The sequence below is a fragment of the Galeopterus variegatus genome, unplaced genomic scaffold (genome assembly GCF_000696425.1).
Source record: "Galeopterus variegatus unplaced genomic scaffold, G_variegatus-3.0.2 Scaffold46, whole genome shotgun sequence".
In the NCBI taxonomy this organism is placed as follows: domain Eukaryota; kingdom Metazoa; phylum Chordata; class Mammalia; order Dermoptera; family Cynocephalidae; genus Galeopterus; species Galeopterus variegatus.
The window spans coordinates 212,577-230,619 of record NW_007726157.1 but is presented as its reverse complement, the minus strand read 5'-3'; the positions used below and the strand labels follow the sequence as shown (position 1 = coordinate 230,619).

Here is an 18,043-nt window from a genome sequence, read left to right as displayed (position 1 = left end):
AAAAAAAAAACAAAAAAAAAAAAAAAAAAAAAAAAGAGGCAGAGTTTGGAAACAACTTTGAAGTTGCTTATAATATCCTTTTAAACAGCCATTTTATTTTTTTTTATTTTTTTTTATTTTTTATTTTTTTTATTTTTTGTCTTTTATCTTTTTTCCGTGTCCGGCAACGGATCGCAACCCTCAGTGTTGCCCCCGTACCGGACCGGGGACCGGCAACGGGATCGCAAGCCTCGGCGTTGCTCCCGCGCCTCGCTCAGCCAGTGAGCGGGAACCGGTCTGTACATGGGATCCGAACCCTCGGACGGGAGCGCCTCCGCGCTTCCCAAGCGGCACACTATCCAGTGCGCCACCAGGCCGGCCCTAAACAGCCATTTTAAATTGTGGAATTTTTCAGATTTTAAAAGAAATGGAACAAATGGCTCAAATGTCAGTTCATATATTAGACACGTGTTGTCATTTCAATTTTACTTGACATGTACATTTGATAGAAGCACAGGACTAAGAAACCTGGATATAATATTAACTGAAAATAGAGTATATTTTTCAAAAGAGATAACTCAAATTTTCTTCCATATTGTAATACAGAGAAAATCTTAGAGAAGATATTCAAAATAGTTGCCAAAAACATCACTGAAACAAATTTTGAATTTTTGCGTCAAAAACTAAACCTGGCAAATTCAGAAACTGATACGCCTACAAAGAGGTATGTATGAGCAACATTTGGTGCAAGTTTATTCTTATATTTTGATTTATATCATATTGACATTATATGGTTTCGAAATATTCATATTAACATAAACTCTAATTTGCTGTAGAAGACTGATTTTATTTATTTATTTTTTTAAAAGATGACCGGTAAGGGGATCTCAACCCTTGGCTTGGTGTTGTCAGCACCACGCTCAGCCAGTGAGCAAACCGGCCATCCCTATATAGGATCCGAACCCGTGGCCTTGGTGTTATCAGCACCGCACTCTACCGAGTGAGCCACGGGCCGGCCTATGATTTTAGTTTATTACATATTTGTGATCCACGGTGGGAGGCCATATAGCGTAAGTAAAGAGCATGGGCTCGAAGACTAACTACTTGGCTTTTAATCCCAGCTGGCTTTGTGACCTTGGGCAAGTCTTTTAACTGCTTTGTGCCTCAGTTTCTTCACTGGTAAAATGGGTATACTTACCTAAGAGAGTTGCCATGAGAATCAAATGAAGTCAACTGTAAAGTATGTAGTAGAGTAGTCCTAATGAACTGATTTATAGTAAATGATCCACAATTATTGTGAGGTCTTGAGAATTGAATGTAAATTAAATTATTTCTTTTCTATAAGGAAATAAGGGATGGGATGGAGCTAACATTCACTTTCTATGTGCCAAACTCTGTACTAAACTTTTTACATAGATTCTCTTCACCAATTAATTTTATCCTCACTTCAATCTGGTAAATTGGTTTGAAATCTTAGATATACAATATTTAAGTAGTTTAAAACAATGTTCTTAATTGATAATTAAAGTAATTATTATTTTAAATTTTTTCAGCACTGTTTCATTAAGGGAAAGAGTCCACCAAGCACTTGTTACATGGAAAACGGAAAGTTCCAACTTATCAATAAGTGCTACTGCTTTAAAAGACCGACTAATTCGGGCACTAACCATGATAGGAGCATATGAAATCATGGACAAAATAACAGCTTTAAATCTCTTTACACGTTCAATTAAATTCTAACCAATGGATCAATAATAAAAACTGAAAACTTATGATGCACTTATATAAAGATGTATTTTTGATCCATCTCACTTCACTTTTATCACACAAGAGATACATGTCATGTCTTTTTTCATGCATTCCTAAGAGATGATAACAATTTATGACCAGCACTCTAATGTTATCATAAAAGGAGAGACGTTCTTTTTTTTTTTTTGTCTTTTTTCCGTGTCTGGCAACGGATTGCAACCCTCAGTGTTGCCCCCGTACCGGACCGGGGACCGGCAACGGGATCGCAAGCCTCGGCGTTGCTCCCACGCCGAGCTCAGCCAGTGAGCGGGAGCTGGTCTGCACGTGGGATCCGAACCCTCGGACGGGAGCGCCGCCGCGCTTCCCAAGCGGCGCACTATCCAGTGCGCCACCGGGCCGGCCCAGGATAGACGTTCTTTTGTTCATTTGTTCAGTTGCCTTGAAATGATGATATTGAATTTGAAAATAATTCAATTAAAATTTTTCCATTATATAATGCTTTCATATAGCCCAAGATTTATAGGTAATGAGGCTATTAGTGACTTTCATTGGAGTTAGAAAGCTGTTTCTTTTTAGATGCTGGCTTTAAAACAGAAACAAATAGACCATCCCTACTGTTTCTCCGTTAGGAATAGGATAACTTGTTAAATATAAACTGGGGGCAGGGCCAGCAATTTTCTAATGAGTGTCCAGACAGGATTGGTAGAGTGCCCATCTGTTGTCTTGCCTGTCATGTGTGTTTCTCCCTTTCTTCTGCTATCAGCAACCCTCTTTCATAGAGAGAATGCAATGCATATATTTTAAGTGGAGGCGACCTTGTCATATGCAACCCTCTTCCCTCTCCCCTGCAGCCACTAGCATCTAGTTATTCTATCCACTTAAATTCATAGTGATTGACTCAAGGAAAGCCATTTAAATCAAGCCAGGCCATAAAGTTTCCCTTGGACCTTTCTGCAGAGCTAATGGGGAAAATGCACTCTTTCTGCTGGTAGGTTATAAGTCTTGGAGTCTTCGTATATCATGCACAGCTTTTGGTAGTCTGTCCGAAACTGAATGCAGAGGGAATCATGACTATAACGTTTGAGCCCCAAATCCAGCCATGTCTGAAGCTAACTACACTTGTACTTCTGAACTTTTCACTTAAGCTATTGTGATTTGGGTTTTTATAACTTTGAATGAAAAGAGACCTAATACAGGTGGTTAAGAATATTGTAGACATATGGTTTTTGTTACTTTAAAAAATAATTTTTAACATCAAGGTCCAGGGTTTTGTTCCCTGTACTGGCCAGCCATCAAAAAAAAAAAAAGAAATAAAAAAAAAAATAATTTTCTATGTGAGACCAGTCAAACTAAATTAAAGAAAGGAATTTATTTTGCAGGTTGGAATTTAAGCAATATATATTGTTGTTATTTTGTAAGTGCAACCTGAAATATTGGTTCAACAACTATAAAGCCTACATCTCTAATCCTTTCTTATTTTTAAACTGTTTCCATAGGGACAAGCATACCTTTGGGTTTATATTGGTTTAATAACAGCTGTTAGTGTTCTCCACTGAAGGCAAGGTACTTTAATAAAACAGCAAAGTGGGGGCTGGCTGGTTAGCTCAGTTGGTTAGAATTCTGCCTTGTAACACCAAGGTCTAAGGGCTTGGATCCCCTACTGGACAACCACCAAAAAAGAAAAAATAGAACGTTAAAGTGGGAAGGACCTTGGACATTGTCTAGCAAAGTCTGTCTTCTCACGTTACAGATGAGCAAATTTAAGACCCTAAGCTTCTCTACATCTTCCTTCAGAGGTCAATTTATATCAGACTTAAGATGAAACCTTGATCTAAAGTCAGAGAGAGAGAGAAGAGAGCTGGGTAACATTAGAACCATGAAAGTGCCCAGTCCTTATCAAATTGCTCTTGTCAAAATGCTACAATAGCTCTTAAACAAATATCTTAGCCTATAGACTCACCTAAACGACACAGTGCATTGCTACCAGACTTATTTTTTAAAAACACAGATCTAACCATCTCCTCCTCCTGATTAAAAAATCTTTTTTTAATATTTGAAAATTTTATTATATTTTTATTGTCTATATTTAAGGCATATAACATGATGTTTTGGTTTGCATATGCATAGTGAAATGATTACTACAATCAAGCAAAGTAACATATCCATCACCTCACAGTTACTTCTGTGTATGTGTGTTAAGAGCACCTAAAACCTACTGTCTTAGCACATTTCTACTATACAATATTATTAACTATAGTATTATTAAAAGAAGAAATATTTTGTAAGTATATTTTTTTATCTAAAAAAAATCTTTACTTATTCTCTAACGTAAATCTCTCCATACTTTCCCTTGTTGTTCTCTTGTTATTCTCAAGCTAAGCTATTTAAAATTCCTAAAATGTGCTATGAACTCTCACCTCTCTCTTTTGCATTTGCTATTCTTTCTGCATGGGGCATGATTTCCTTGTCTCTGAGTACCTACTTCCTCTGGCTAATTTCCATGCATCTCTTACAAGACTCAACACAGGTCATAAACATTCCCCTCTCCCTGAGAATCAAATCTTTGAGCAAAGATGAAATTTGAAATGGAATTACAAATATATCTTGAAAATAACAGTTCTGAGAGCCTATATCATAATATATATTCTAAAAATATATATTATGATATTATATCATATGTTTATGATATAAAATATATATTAGTAATATTTATAAAATTAGTAATGAAAGAATAAAAGCAATTTTGTATGTTAGAGCAAAACATAATAAAAAGACTGAGTATATAAAAGCTATGACAGTTGAAATTTAAATCTGTAATACAGCAGCCATGTTAAATACTGTAGTTAAATGTATGTTTCTACTGGGCATAACAGAATCCAACTTCCTTGAAACCAGTCTTCCCCTCTTCCTTTTTTTTTTTTTTTTTAATTCCTTTTTGTCTTTTTTACTGACTGTAACGGGATCGCAACCCTCAGTGTTGCGCCCGCACCTTGCTCAGCCAGTGAGTGGGAACCGGTCTCCACATGGGATCCGAACCCTTGGCAGGAGCGCCGCCGTGCTCCCAAGCGTGTGCCACCGGGCCGGCCCCCCTCTTCCTATTTTTGATGGTCTTGAGTTAGTAGTTGTATTAGTCCGTTTTGTGTTGCTTATAACAAAATACGTGGAACTGGGTAATTTATAAGAAAACAAAATTTATTGCTTACAGTTTCTGAGGCTGGGAAGTCCAAAATCCATCTGGTGGTGGCAACAGTGACCCAGGGTCTGCCACTGCAAGATGGTGGAAGCAGAGAGAGCAGAGAGAGCAAGACAGACTCTGCCCTTCTTTTAAAGCCCTCAGAACCACACACATGACCACCATTTTTAATCCATTCACTAGGCACAGCCCTACAATCCAATCATCTCTTTAAGGCTCCACCTTTCAATTACCATAATAGGATTTTCTTTTTTTTTTTTTGTCTTTTTTCCGTGTCCGGCAACGGATCGCAACCCTCAGTGTTGCCCCCGGACCGGACCGGGGACCGGCAACGGGATTGCAAACCTCGGTGTTGCTCCCGCGCCTCGCTCAGCCAGTGAGCGGGAACCGGTCTGTATGTGGGATCCGAACCCTCGGACGGGAGCGCCGCCGCGCTTCCCAAGCGGCGCACTATCCAGTGCGCCACCGGGCCGGCCCCATAATAGGATTTTCCACCCTCCTAACCATCACAGTGGGGGCTAAGTTTCTAATACATAAAATGTGGGGGAAACAATTCAAGCTTCAATGAATTTTGGGGGAACATAATTCAATCCACTACAGCAGTTCATATCAATATCTTGTAGATTGATGTCTAGAACGTGAAAAATTCCCATCAACAATTTCTTGTATAGTTACATTTTGTTTTTTAATCAGTGGACATTTTTAGCCTTTTGATTGGAGCATTTAAACCATTTACATTTTATGTAATAACTGATATATTTGGATTTTTTTCAGATATATTCACATGCCATAAAATTCACCCTTCTTTTTAAAAAAGATGACTGGTAAGGGGATCTTAACCCTTGACTTGGTGCTGTCAGCACCACGCTCTCCCAAGTGAGCTAACCAGCCATCCCTATGTAGGGATCCGAACTTGTGGCCTTGGTGTTATCAGCACCAAATTCTCCCAAGTGAGGCACGGGCTGGCCCTAAAATTCACCGTTTTAAAGTGTACAATTCAGTGGGTTTAAGTATATTCAAAAGGTTGTGTAATCACCATTATCTAATCCTAGAATATTTTCATTACTCAAAAAAACAAAACAAAACCCATACCCATTAGCAGTCACTCTCATTTGCCCTTCCATCCACTGATTAAAAAACAAAACATAACTATTCAAGAAATTATTGATGGGAATTTTTTAGGATCCAGACATCAATTTCTAAGATATTGATGTGAACCACTAACTCAGTACCTGTTAACCACTAATCTGCTTTCTGTCTTTGTGGATTTGCCTATTCTGGATATTTCATATAAACAGAATCACACACTACGTGGTCTCCTGTGTAGCTCCTTTTACTTAGTATAGTGTTTTTTAAGGTTTATTCATGTTGGAGTATGTATTAGTATTTCATTCCTTTTTATGGCTAATAGTCCATTGTATGGATATACCACATTTATTTATTCACTCATCAGTTGATGAACATTTGGTTGTTTCCATCTTTTGGTTGCTATAAACATTAGCGTATTAGTTTTTGTTTAAACACCTTTTAAAAATTCTTTTGGGTATATATCTAGGAGTTGAGTTCCTAAGTCATATGGGAACTCTATGTTTAACTTTTTAGGAACCACTAAACTGCTTTTCACAGTGAACTAATTTATATTCCCACCAGCAGTGTATGAGGATTCCAATCTCTTCACATACTCTCCAACCCTTGTTATTATCATTATTTTTTATTATGCATATCTTAGTGGTATCTCATTGTGGTTTTGATTTGCATTTACTTCAGGGCTAATGGTATTATGTTAGTCAGTTTTCTGATGCTTATAACAGAAGACCTGAAACTGGGTAATTTATAAAGAAACAGGATTTATTTCTTACAGTTTTGGTAGCTGGGAAGTCCACAGTCAAGAGGGTGAATCTGGTGAGGACCTTCTTCTTGGTGGGGACACTCTGCAGAGTTGCATGGTGATGAAAAATATCAGATGGTGAGGGCCGGCCCCGTGGCGCACTCGGGAGAGTGCGGCGCTTGGGAGCGCAGTGGCACTCCCGCCGCGGGTTTGGATCCCATATAAGGATGGCCGGTGCGCTCACTGGCTGAGCGCGGTGAGGATGACACCAAGCCAAGGGTTGCGATCCCCTAACCGGTCACAAAAAGGACAAAAAGAAAAAAAAAAAAAATCAGATGGTGAGAGGCTGAACGAGAGTGTTTCCGCATGCTTACTTCCTCTCCCTATGAAGCCCCTAGTCTAGTCCCTGATAACCCATCAGACTATTAACCTATTAATTCATTAATCCATTCATGAGAGCATGGTCCTCACAACCCTCTTAAAGGTCTCACCTTTCAAACACCATATTGGGTATTAAGTTCAACATGAGCTTTGGAGGAAAAACTATAGGAGATATTGAGCATCTTTTCATGTGTTTATTGCCCATTTGTATATCTTCTTTAGAGAAATATATATTCAAATCCTTTCCTTATTTTTTAATTGGGTTATGTGCCTTTTTATTATTGAGTTGTAATAGCTGTTTTTATATTTTAGGTACAAGTCCCTTAGCAGATATATGATTTGCAAAAATTTCTTTCAATCTGTGGGTTGCCATTTCACTTTCTTGAAGCATAAATTTTTAATTTTTGATGCTGTCCAATTTATCTACTTTTTTTGTTTTATTTACTTTTTGGGGGGGCAGCTGGCTGGTATGGGGATCCAAACCCTTGACCTTGGTGTTATAACAATGTACTCTAACCAAGTGAACTAAACCAGCCAGCCCTATCTACTTTTTTGTGGCTTGTGCTTTATGTGTCATATTTAAGAAAACATTGCTTAATCCAAGGTCACAAAGACTTACACCTATGTAAATCTATATGCATAGAAATTACATCTATATAAATCCCTCTGCTCTCTCCAGTAGCTGCGAAGTTGCTGGTGTTCACTTGTGAATGTATGCAGTTAGTTTTCAAATTTACTGCAGAATTGGAGAGGTGGAGGAGATGAGAATAGGCTAAGTTAAAATGCCACTATGCTTGCTGTGCTTAACAAGATACAGCTGTTTTTCTTGAATAAATGCTTACTGAATTGTTGTAAGCTTTTGGTTATTCTTCAGAGTTCTGGAAAAGTTGATTTTGATTTTTTTTTTTTTGGGGGGGGTGAGTTTTCTTGTTGCTGTTATGGAGGGGAGAATTTTTTTTTTTCTTTTTTTGGCAGCTGGCAGTAGGGGGATCCAAACCCTTGACTTTGGTGTTTTAACACCACTCTAACCAACTGAGTTAACCCGACAGCCCTGGAGGGAGAATTTTAGAAACTTCTGACCCTGCCATTTTTGCTGCCATCACCCAATCTTTTTCATTTGTTGTTGTTGTTTTAAATTTATAAATAAATGAAATTTATTTCTTACAGTGTGGAGCCTGGGGATTCCAGGGAATACATCTTGTGAGGGCCTTCTCCTTGGCGTGGCTCTCTAGAGCAACACAGGGTATCACATGGGAGAATGGGCTGAACAAGCTATATTTAGTTTTATATCTACTATTTTACTATATTTGTATGTTTTCTATTTGACTCACCTGTTTTGTTTTTCTCCATCTACTTTCATTTGAATAGAACAAAAAATCTATTTTTCCTTCTATGAACTTGCTAGTTATATATTCTTTCTATTCTTTTAGAAGTTACCTTAGAGGTTACTACATACATATAGCAAAGTATACATTGTTACTTTTGCCAATTTCCTTACCATTCTAGGATCTAAAACTCCTTAATCAAAGTTTTGCACTCCTCTCACCTGTTGTGTTATCATGCATTTTAATTCTACATATTTTTTAAAATGACAAGATATTATTGTTTTTACAGTAAATATTTTTATATATACCCACACAATTATTTTTCCCAGTGTTCTTCATTCTTTCCTGCAATTCTGCCCTTCTCTCTAGAATTGTATTGCTTTTTCCTAAAGAATTTCCTTAAATATTTATTTTAATCCAAGTCTACTCATGGTGAATTTGCTCAGCTATATTTGGCCAAAAATAGCTTAATTTCACCATTTTTGAAGAATATTTTCATTGAGCATAGAATCTAGTTACTTCCTTTTGCCACTTGAATGAAGTCATTACATTGTCTTATGGTTTCAATTGTTTCTGTCAGAAAGTCCCCATAGATAATTTTATTGTTGCTCCTCAGAAAGTACCATGTCTTTTTGCTCTTAAGATTATTTATGTTTTAAAGATTTTTTTCTTTGTCATTTGTTTTCATCAGCTTTTCTATGATGATCCTCTCTGTGGTTCTCTATTTATTCATCTTGTTTGGAGTTCACAAAGCTTCTTGAATTCATGGCTTGGTGTCTTTCAACCATTTCTTGGTGTCTTCAGTTTTGGAAATTTCTCAATCATTATCTCTGCAAATATTGTCTCAGTTCCATTCTCACTTTCCTTTCCTCTTGGATGTATATTAGATATTTCACTGTGTCTCACATGTATTTTTCCATCTTTTTGGTATGCTCCATCTCTTTTTCTCTCTATGCATGACCATACATCTTTAACATGTTGAAGTTGACCTTCGAATAATATTAAATCACTTCACGTGTAGAAAGAACCTTGCAATATTGCTTCATTTTCCTCCTCCAATACTTTGTACTGTTGCCACCACATAGTTTGCTTCTACATGTTATAAATCCCCCAGAATGTTACTATTATTTTGCATTAGTCGGTTATCTTTTAAAGTGATTTTAAAAATAAGAAAAAGTGTTTTAAAATTTACTCTATACTATTTTCAATGCTTTTCATCTCTTTGTGTAGATCCAAATTTCCATTTAAAAAATATTAAAGAGGTTTCTTTAACATTTCTTGTACTGCAGGAATGATGGCAATAAATTCACTCAGTTTTTGCTTGCTTGAAAAATTCTTTATTTTGCCTTTATTTTGTAAGGCATTTCTTTCTGGGTATAGAATTCTGGGTAGATAGTATTTTTGTATAGGAATATGTTATTGAGAAACTATATGAAATTCCTAAAAATCTGATATATCCTGGTATATCATTATCAGATATAATTTCTGTTATTGTGTTGAAATGTTGTATGTCACAGAAATAACAAAATTTCCTTGTAAGTTACATTATAATGAACTCTCTTCAGATCTTTAACCAGGGCCATTTTAAGTCCTATCATCCACAGATGATGTCGTTTTACTCTGACGTCCAGAAAGCTGTTGCAAACAACTATAACCCTAAAGTGTTTCGTCTTCAAGGAGATTCGTGAAAAGGACTCTAACAAGTATTGGTTTCTAACTTAAAGATCATACCTTTGAACTGGGTAAGAATTTCCAGAACTCTAATGAAGAAACTGGTTGTTTCATGAAACTGCAAACCCAATATCAAGCTGAACAAGAATTAATTACATGAGACTGAATGAACTGATGAAGAAAAATTATGTTTTCTAAGTGGCTTTTTTGTTTGAAACATTGCTGGTTCTTTAATGTTACAGAACATTACTGGTTCTATAACGTTAATTTATAGCTCAAATGTCTACATTTAAACAGAAGAATTTCTCAAATCAATAACCCAAGATTCCCCCTTTTTTTTTTTTTTTCTTCCTTTTTTTGTGTCCGGCAACGGATCGCAACCCTCTGTGTCGCGCCCGTACTGGGCCGGGACCGGCAACGGGATCGCAACCCTCGGTGTTGCGCCCACACCTCGCTCAGCCAGTGAGTGGGAACCGGTCTGTATGTGGGATCCGAACCCTCGGCAGGAGTGCCACCGTGCTCCCAAGCGGCGCACTGTAGCAGTGCGCCACCGGGCCGGCCCAGATTCCACCTTAATGGAAAAGAAAACAAAGTACACTGGGGAAAAAGGATAAACTAAATTGAAAGCAAGGAGAGAAGGAAGAAAATAATAAAGATTAGAGATAAATGAAATAGACAATAGCAAAATAATAAAGAAATTCAACAGTTTTTTTTTTTTTTGGCTGTCTGCTATAAGAACAACCACCACTCTCAGCAATTAGACTGTTGACATTCCAGAAAATGTTGACATCACTCTGAAAGGATGCATAATTATTATGAAGGGCCCCAGAGAAACCCTGTGGAGCAACTTAAATCACATCAATGTAGAACTCAGTCTCCTTGGAAAGAAAAAGAAGAGGCTCCAGGCTGACTTATGGTGGGGAAGTAAAAAGGAACTGGCCACTGTTCATACTATCTGTAGTCCACTACCTGTAGTCACGTATAGAACATGATCAAGGGTGTTATGCTGGGCTTCCACTACAAGATGAAGTCTGGGTATGCTCACTTCCCCATCAACATCATTCAGGAGAATGGGGCTCTTGTTGAAATCTGAAGTTTTTTGGGTAAAAAAATATATCCACAGGGGTTGGATGAGGACAGGTGTTGCTTATTAGTATCTCAAGCCCAGAAAGATGAGTAAAATCTCGAAGGAAACAACATAGAAATAGTTTCAAATCCAGCTGCTTTAATTCAGCAAACCACAACAGTTAAAAACAGGGATATCAGAAATTTGGGGGACTGTATCTGTGTCTCTGAAAAAGGAACAGTTCAGCAGGCTGATGAGTAAGATCTAAGAGTTTTCCAGCTACAGAAACAAGATGCTAGTTGATTCCTAAGACCTATTTGTGATGTTTTAATTATGCAATAAAAGACCTCTATTGAAAAAAAAAATAAAGAAACTCAATAAACCATGGGTCACTTTTTCAGAAAGATCAACAAAATTGACAAACCTTTAGCTACACTGAAAAGAAAAAAAGAAGACTCAGAGTGCTAAAATCAGGAAAAAGGGGAAATTACTACTGACTTGAGAAAAATAAAAGGATTATAAGAGAATACTAAAACTCTATGACAACAAATAGGATAACTTCAGATGAAATGCCAAACTCTAGAAAGGCAACTGACAAAGAAACAGAATATTTGAATAGACTTATAACATGTAAAGAAGTTGAATTAGTAATCAAAACTACCTACAGAAAACAAAGCCCCAGATCCAGATAGCTTCATTGGTGAATTCTAATAAACATTTAAAGAACAAATACCAATTCTTCACAAACCCTTCCAAAAAAACAGAAAAGGAGGGAACATTTCCCAATTTAGTCTATGAGGCTAGTATTATTACTCTGATACCAAAATCCTACAAACACATCACAAGAAAAGAAAACTGCAGATCAATATCCCTCATGCCTATAGATGCAAAAACCCTCAAAATACATTTGACCCATAAACAACTCTGGGGTTACAGGCTACTGTGTTCCCCAAGTCCTGCAGGAGTGTGTGTGTATCTTTAATTAATATAGTAAAGTACAATAAGTTTAATTAATATAGTAAAGTACAATTACTGCTTAAATATAACAGTTAAATACTTACCTACTAATAGCCTACTGGTAGGCTGCGTCACTGTTTGGTTAAGTAGTAGGCTACTTAACCATTTGGTTGCATGCATTCATGACATACCTAACCAAAAATATTTTATTTATTGAAAAAAATCCACATATAAGTGGACCCATGCAGTTCAACCCTGTGTTGTTCAAGGATTTGCTGTATTAGCAAATCAAATCCAGCAACATATAAAAAGAATTATATTCTATGACCAAGTGGGATTTATCCTAGGAATAAAAGGTTGGTTCAACATCTAAAAATCAGCTAAGGAATATGACAGGTCTACTAAGTAAAGAACAAAATCCACTTGCTCATCTCAATAGACACAGGAAAGGCATTTGTCAAAATGCAATACCTCTTCATGATAAATGGAAATTTACTGAAAGAATGAGCAATTTAAACAGAGTAAACTAACTGAAAAACCACAGTTATTATCTGCTTCTGTATTCAATCTGTTATGCTATCTATATTGTCTTGAAGTATATTAGGAAAATCTGGCTTCACACAGATGTATGTTTGGAAAAGGGAGGAATATTTTATTAGCCTCTCCAGATAATTATGAATAACTTTCTTTACAAGTGATAGTGTCTTAAAGGTTAGTTAAAATGTAGAATGTGAATCCACATCAGTGAGCTTTTCGTGTTCTGTCATATGAAAATTCATTGGCCTAACTTGTACTTTGAATAGATTTTGTAACATCATGCACCAATAATCTGAAAATAATGTTTCATTGAATTGTGCAAATTTTCCATGTGTTGACACATTTAATTATACAAAATCCATTTGTTTCTAAAATTTTCTCTGTAGAAAGTGCTCAAGGGGGCTGGCCAGTTAGCTCAGTTGGTTAGAGCATGGTGCTGATAACACCAAGGTCCCAGGGTCAAACTCTCTACTGGTCAGTACCTAAAAAAGAAAACTCTCAAGAATTGAGGAGACTTCAAGTTTAGTGATTTGAGTTTGGATGTGTGTCCCCTCCAAAACTCATGTGGAAATTTGATCCCCAATGTGGCAGTGTTGGAAGCTGTTTGAGTCACAGGGACAGATCCCTCATGAATGGATTAATGCTCTCTCTAGGGGAGAGGGGATTAATGAGTGAGTTCTCGCTCTATTAGTTCCTGCAAGAGCTGGTTGGTTAAAAAGATCCTGGCACCTCCTCTCTCTCTTTCTTGCTTCCTCTTGCCATGTGATCTGCTTGTACCCATTGCTGGCTGTTGGTTGCTTTCTGCCATGAGTAGAAGCAGCCTGAGGCCCATGCCAGATGCAGCTGTCCCAGAATTGTAAGCCAAATAAACCTCTGTTTTTTTATAAATTTCCCAGTCTCAGGTATTTCTGTTATAGCAACACAAAATGGACTAATACAGGTAGATACAAGTTTTCCAAAACTTTTAATTTTTATTTGAAAGCTTGAATTCTATCAATAACAACAAATACTGTCAGTTGTTTTCCTTGACGGGAAAGGACAGGCTGACTTTGTTCATTTTCAAGAAAATGTCTGTCAGATACCCAAATCTGATTTACTATAGTTTGTCTCTCAGTCGTCTTTTCAAGTAAAAATGCTACTCTATGAAAAAAGGCAGCTAGTTAAAAATACATGTACTCAATGGTTGAGATTTAATATAATTAATGTTCACAATTTCATTGAAAATTTTAAGTGAAACTGGCTTTTTTCCCCTTTCCTTTTTTAATGCAAGTGCATGGCAGTGAAGAATAACAACTACTAACCAGTTGGTGCCACTGCCTTTGATTTGTGCTAAGACCCCAAAAGTTTTATTTACCATTGATTTTTGCACCATCAGGGTACAGTTCAGCAGTAAAAAAGCAAATAACAGTATAAAGACCAGTATTAACATATGGTCGTTGACTTTGCATACTCTGATAGTCTCAGGGACCTCCAGAGGGCCATGGATCATACTTTGAGGACTGCTGTGATAGGTATTAGGATAAACTCAGAATATAAAAACAAACCATAATCCCTGTTCTCAAGTTCATCTTCATAGCTTTAGTGATTCAAGTAAGAAGACTATGTAGGACATTGTTGTAGCAAAGCATGCAAGATATGGTGAGGGCCTTACCTAAGGCAATGGCAATAGGAGTGGAGAAACTTTTACGGTGGTGGAGGTGGTGGAATTACAGGATCTGGTGACTGATTAGATGTGAGGCATAAAAGAGGACAACAAAGCGCATAGTGGTGCCCTTTCTATACAGGCATTACAGGAGAGGCAGGTTGGCAGAGGGGTGGGAAGAGATAATGAGTTTAGTTTAGGATTTATTGACTCTAAGATGGCTAGATCTCTAGGGAGAGGTGTCTGGCAGGCAAATGGATATTCCTACTCATTCCTCGAGGGCCTTGCTGTTTTTTTTTTTGTCTCATTCACAGCTGTATTCCCAGGCTTAGCCCAACACCTAGCTCTTAAATAAATGAATCTGGAAGGAGGGTTAAATTTGGTAACCATCTGATAGGAGACGCTTATTTGAAGCCACAGGAGTGAATAAGATCAGGCTGATAATGGCTGTAGGACTGAACACCCACTTCGAAATTTTTCTGGCTGCTAAACCCTCAGACTAAGTGGCGTTCTTGGGGAATGTGGCCTCACATAGCTCACGACGTCCTATAACCGCTACATTTATTTTGGAAAACCTGTTTAACCCAACATACCTTGTAACCAACATTTACTAACTTTATGGTCGTAATTAATAGCTGTTAACTGGGGTGAGATGGGGCTGAGCTCCTTGTCCCACCCTTTAGTGCGTGGTCGGCGTTTCGCACGACCTCTTCTCACGGCTCGGAGCACGGACGGCTTATTTTGGGATGTATCCCGAAGTTCCCAGGACGTGACTTCTAAACATGCTCAGGTGCAGCCAGTCGGCGCCCAGGCAGGAGGCGGCGCTCACGCCACCCGTCGCGCTGACGCTACATAGGCCGACATCACCTCAGGCGAGCACGGTGCAATCACAGAGCGCTCCGCACTGGCAGCTGCCGGTCTGTCCGCCGCAAGCCTCGCCCTGAAATCCTTCCGCCCGGCACTCCGACACCGTGTCCTGGCGCCGCATCCCAGCCACACAGGATCGGTGGCCCGCGATTCTCAGGGGATGATCGCCTCTTAAGGCATGCTCTTTCTCGTCCCTGTACCACTTGTGCCACAAACGCAGCCCTCTTTCTTAGGTCCTTTTTACGGCGTAAGGAGACCTTGGTGAGGTGATATGCTATTGAAGGCGTGGCCAGCGGCAGGCCCCGCCCCATCCTGTGACGTACAGGGTGGCGCGCGGCGAAGCCGGGGGTGGGGCTGGGACTGGGGTTAGCAAGAGACCTGGGGGCCGGGGCCGCTTCTGGATTCCCATCTGCTATCCTCTCTCGCTCCGTCGATTCGGAGGGGAGGTGGCGACCTCGGCCTCCAGTGTCTCCAGCGGAGTGAAGTGGCAGCGGCGGCCGGGATGGTGTTGCTGGGTTTACTGCAGGCGGGCGGGTCGGTGCTGGGGCAGGCGATGGAGCAGGTGACAGGCGGCAACCTCCTGTCCAAACTGCTGATCGCCTGCGCCTTCACCCTCAGCTTGGTCTACCTGCTCCGACTCGCCCTCAGCCACCTGGTCCAGCTGCCTGCCGGGGCGGTACGTGCACTCCCGGGGTCCGGGCGTGGACGCGGCGGCCAAGGTGGCGGAAGGGCCAGCGTGGGTGGTGTCTGCAGCAATGACCTGCTGTATGGCCGGGCTGGCGGGCTCGGGAGGCGGCCGCGTCCCGGGTCCTGGCGCCGACGGTCGTTACCGTGGCGGTGCTTGGTGTAGGCGTGGTGGCGGACGAGTTGGCCAGGGTGGTGGCCGCGGCGGCGGCACTGCTGCTGGTGGCACTGGCGGTCGCGATCACCGCTGCCTTGCTGGCCTCGGTGCTCGGGGCTGCGCTGGGCGCCGCGATTCTGGAATTGGTCGTGGCCGCATGCCTGGTCCTGGCCGGGGTCGTGTTTGCCGCGTTTGTGGTCGTAGTGATGGCTGAGCTGGCCGCGGCACTGGTGGGCCCTAGTAGCTTGCCTGAGCGCCCTGGTGGCTGTGCTAGCCGCCGTCGTGTTTTGGGGGCCCTTGATTGGGGCCCTGACGGGATGCTATTGGCAGGTGCGGCCCTGGTGTTGGTTATCCTGGTGGCTGCCTTTCTGTGATTCAGTGTCCTATGGGCTGTAGCATTGCCTCTAATGGCGATTTGTATCAGGATTAAAGGGAGTGTATGTTCAGTTTGGTAGAGTGGGAGTGACTGGACTTTGATAAGGGCCTTCCTGTGATGCCAATAAAATATCAGTCTTTACTGACTACTAGCTTTAAACTTCCTAAATATGTTTGGCGAATGCACCCTTAACAGTTAACACTAAGTAGTTTCTGAAAATTACCCTTTTATTGACAACGGAAGGTACAAACTATTGGCCAAGTAGCTTTTGAATGATTTTTGTTTGAACCATAACAGGCATGATGACAGTTATTATTTTTCCTATACATGGGATTTTTGAAGAAGTGGTATTTGGTTTTGAAAAGACAAAGGTACCTTTTAGTGTTTAAAGATTGTTTACTATCTGAGGAGTACTGTGAGGTTGTGTTCTTTTCTATTTGAGACCATCAAAGATCTGAGGAGTTTCATCCTTTTTCATCATCGCAAGTTTGATTTACAGGAGACTTACTGTTGTAGTCTGCAGGTCTCAGATTGTGACATCTAAAAGTGCCTTTTATGAGTGCTAGAGAGTTCCTGCTAGAGCTGATCTACTCTCTCTTTAGTTAAAAGCGAAAGATTTATATAATCTGAAGAGAGACCAGGATATTCTCTTTAGAATGAGTGGATCTAGTTCATTTCAGTGAAAGAAGCATGAGATGTGTTCTGTTTATTGATAAATGTAGTTTCTTAAACATTTCCCTTCTTTCTGTATCTCAAGTTACTATTTGTCTTTTTCTGTACCTTCTTTAGGCAAGATCCTGGGACTAAAATTGTGAGTGGTGGTAGAAGTGGTGAAGAAACTATAGTTTGACTTTTCTGTTTTTTTGCTACTAACGGTTAGAAAAGTTGCCTGGAGACAGCAATAAGTATTGGACATATTCTGGACAGTGTCCATCATTTATAATTTCAGTGCCTTTGTCTTTGTATAGTCCTTTATCTTGCACCATGTTTTGAGTTCCTGTTCTTTTTACTGTAGCTACTCTCCTATTTGCAATTGGCTGTTCTTAAGTTATTTTTGATACTTCATTTTTGGTAACTTTTTTAGTAGTAATGCAAATTTCATTTAATTGTTTGGTCATGAGACTAAACTGGATTTCTCTCTTAAAATGAGAACTGAATTTTTTTTTTCCTTGCAGAAAAGTCCACCGTATATTTTCTCTCCAATTCCATTTCTTGGACATGCCATAGCATTTGGGAAAAGTCCAATTGAATTTCTGGAAAATGCATATGAGAAGGTAAGCCTTCCAAATAATTAGAAGAAAAACTGAATAAGTGCTTTTTAAACTTTCTTTTAAATGGCAGAACATTGAAAAAAAAATTGTAATCTTATGCTTATCCTCCACATAGGAAATATAAAATATATAAAATTGAAGGTGTTCATTTTAAGAGATGGAAGGGCCTTGGAGACATCTACCCTTTTAGTGTCTCCCATGTCTCTGAGATACCACTGGGAAACCTGTAGTTCTGGCAACTATGGTTTAAAAACCACTGTTCGGGCCGGCCCGGTGGCGCACTGGATAGTGCGCCGCTTGGGAAGCGCGGCGGCACTCCCGTCCGAGGGTTCGGATCCCGCGCACAGACCGGCTCCCCCC

At 39.6% G+C, this 18,043-nt stretch overlaps 2 protein-coding genes and 1 pseudogene across 3 annotated transcripts in view; all 3 read left to right on the top strand.

Annotated features, from left to right (window-relative positions):
- Window positions 1–1,722, top strand: part of LRRD1 (leucine-rich repeats and death domain containing 1) — a 19,290-nt gene extending 17,568 nt beyond the window's left edge. Inside the window, exons 4-5 of the mRNA XM_008572177.1 lie at window positions 586–703; window positions 1,533–1,722. Of these exons, the coding sequence (XP_008570399.1) occupies window positions 586–703; window positions 1,533–1,719 (305 nt within the window). The 3' untranslated portion in view covers window positions 1,720–1,722. The remainder of the gene's footprint in view (window positions 1–585; window positions 704–1,532) is intronic.
- An 8,340-nt stretch (window positions 1,723–10,062) lies between these two features.
- On the top strand, window positions 10,063–11,453 carry LOC103590196 (annotated as a pseudogene).
- A 4,056-nt stretch (window positions 11,454–15,509) lies between these two features.
- The window catches only part of LOC103590031 (lanosterol 14-alpha demethylase), a 22,363-nt gene continuing 19,829 nt past the window's right edge, over window positions 15,510–18,043 (top strand). The window contains exons 1-2 of one of the 2 annotated variants that reach the window (XM_008572150.1): window positions 15,510–15,871; window positions 17,588–17,686. In XM_008572150.1, the coding sequence (XP_008570372.1) occupies window positions 15,698–15,871; window positions 17,588–17,686 (273 nt within the window). In that variant the 5' untranslated portion in view covers window positions 15,510–15,697. The remainder of the gene's footprint in view (window positions 15,872–17,587; window positions 17,687–18,043) is intronic. The other variant, XM_008572156.1, reaches the window with a different exon arrangement.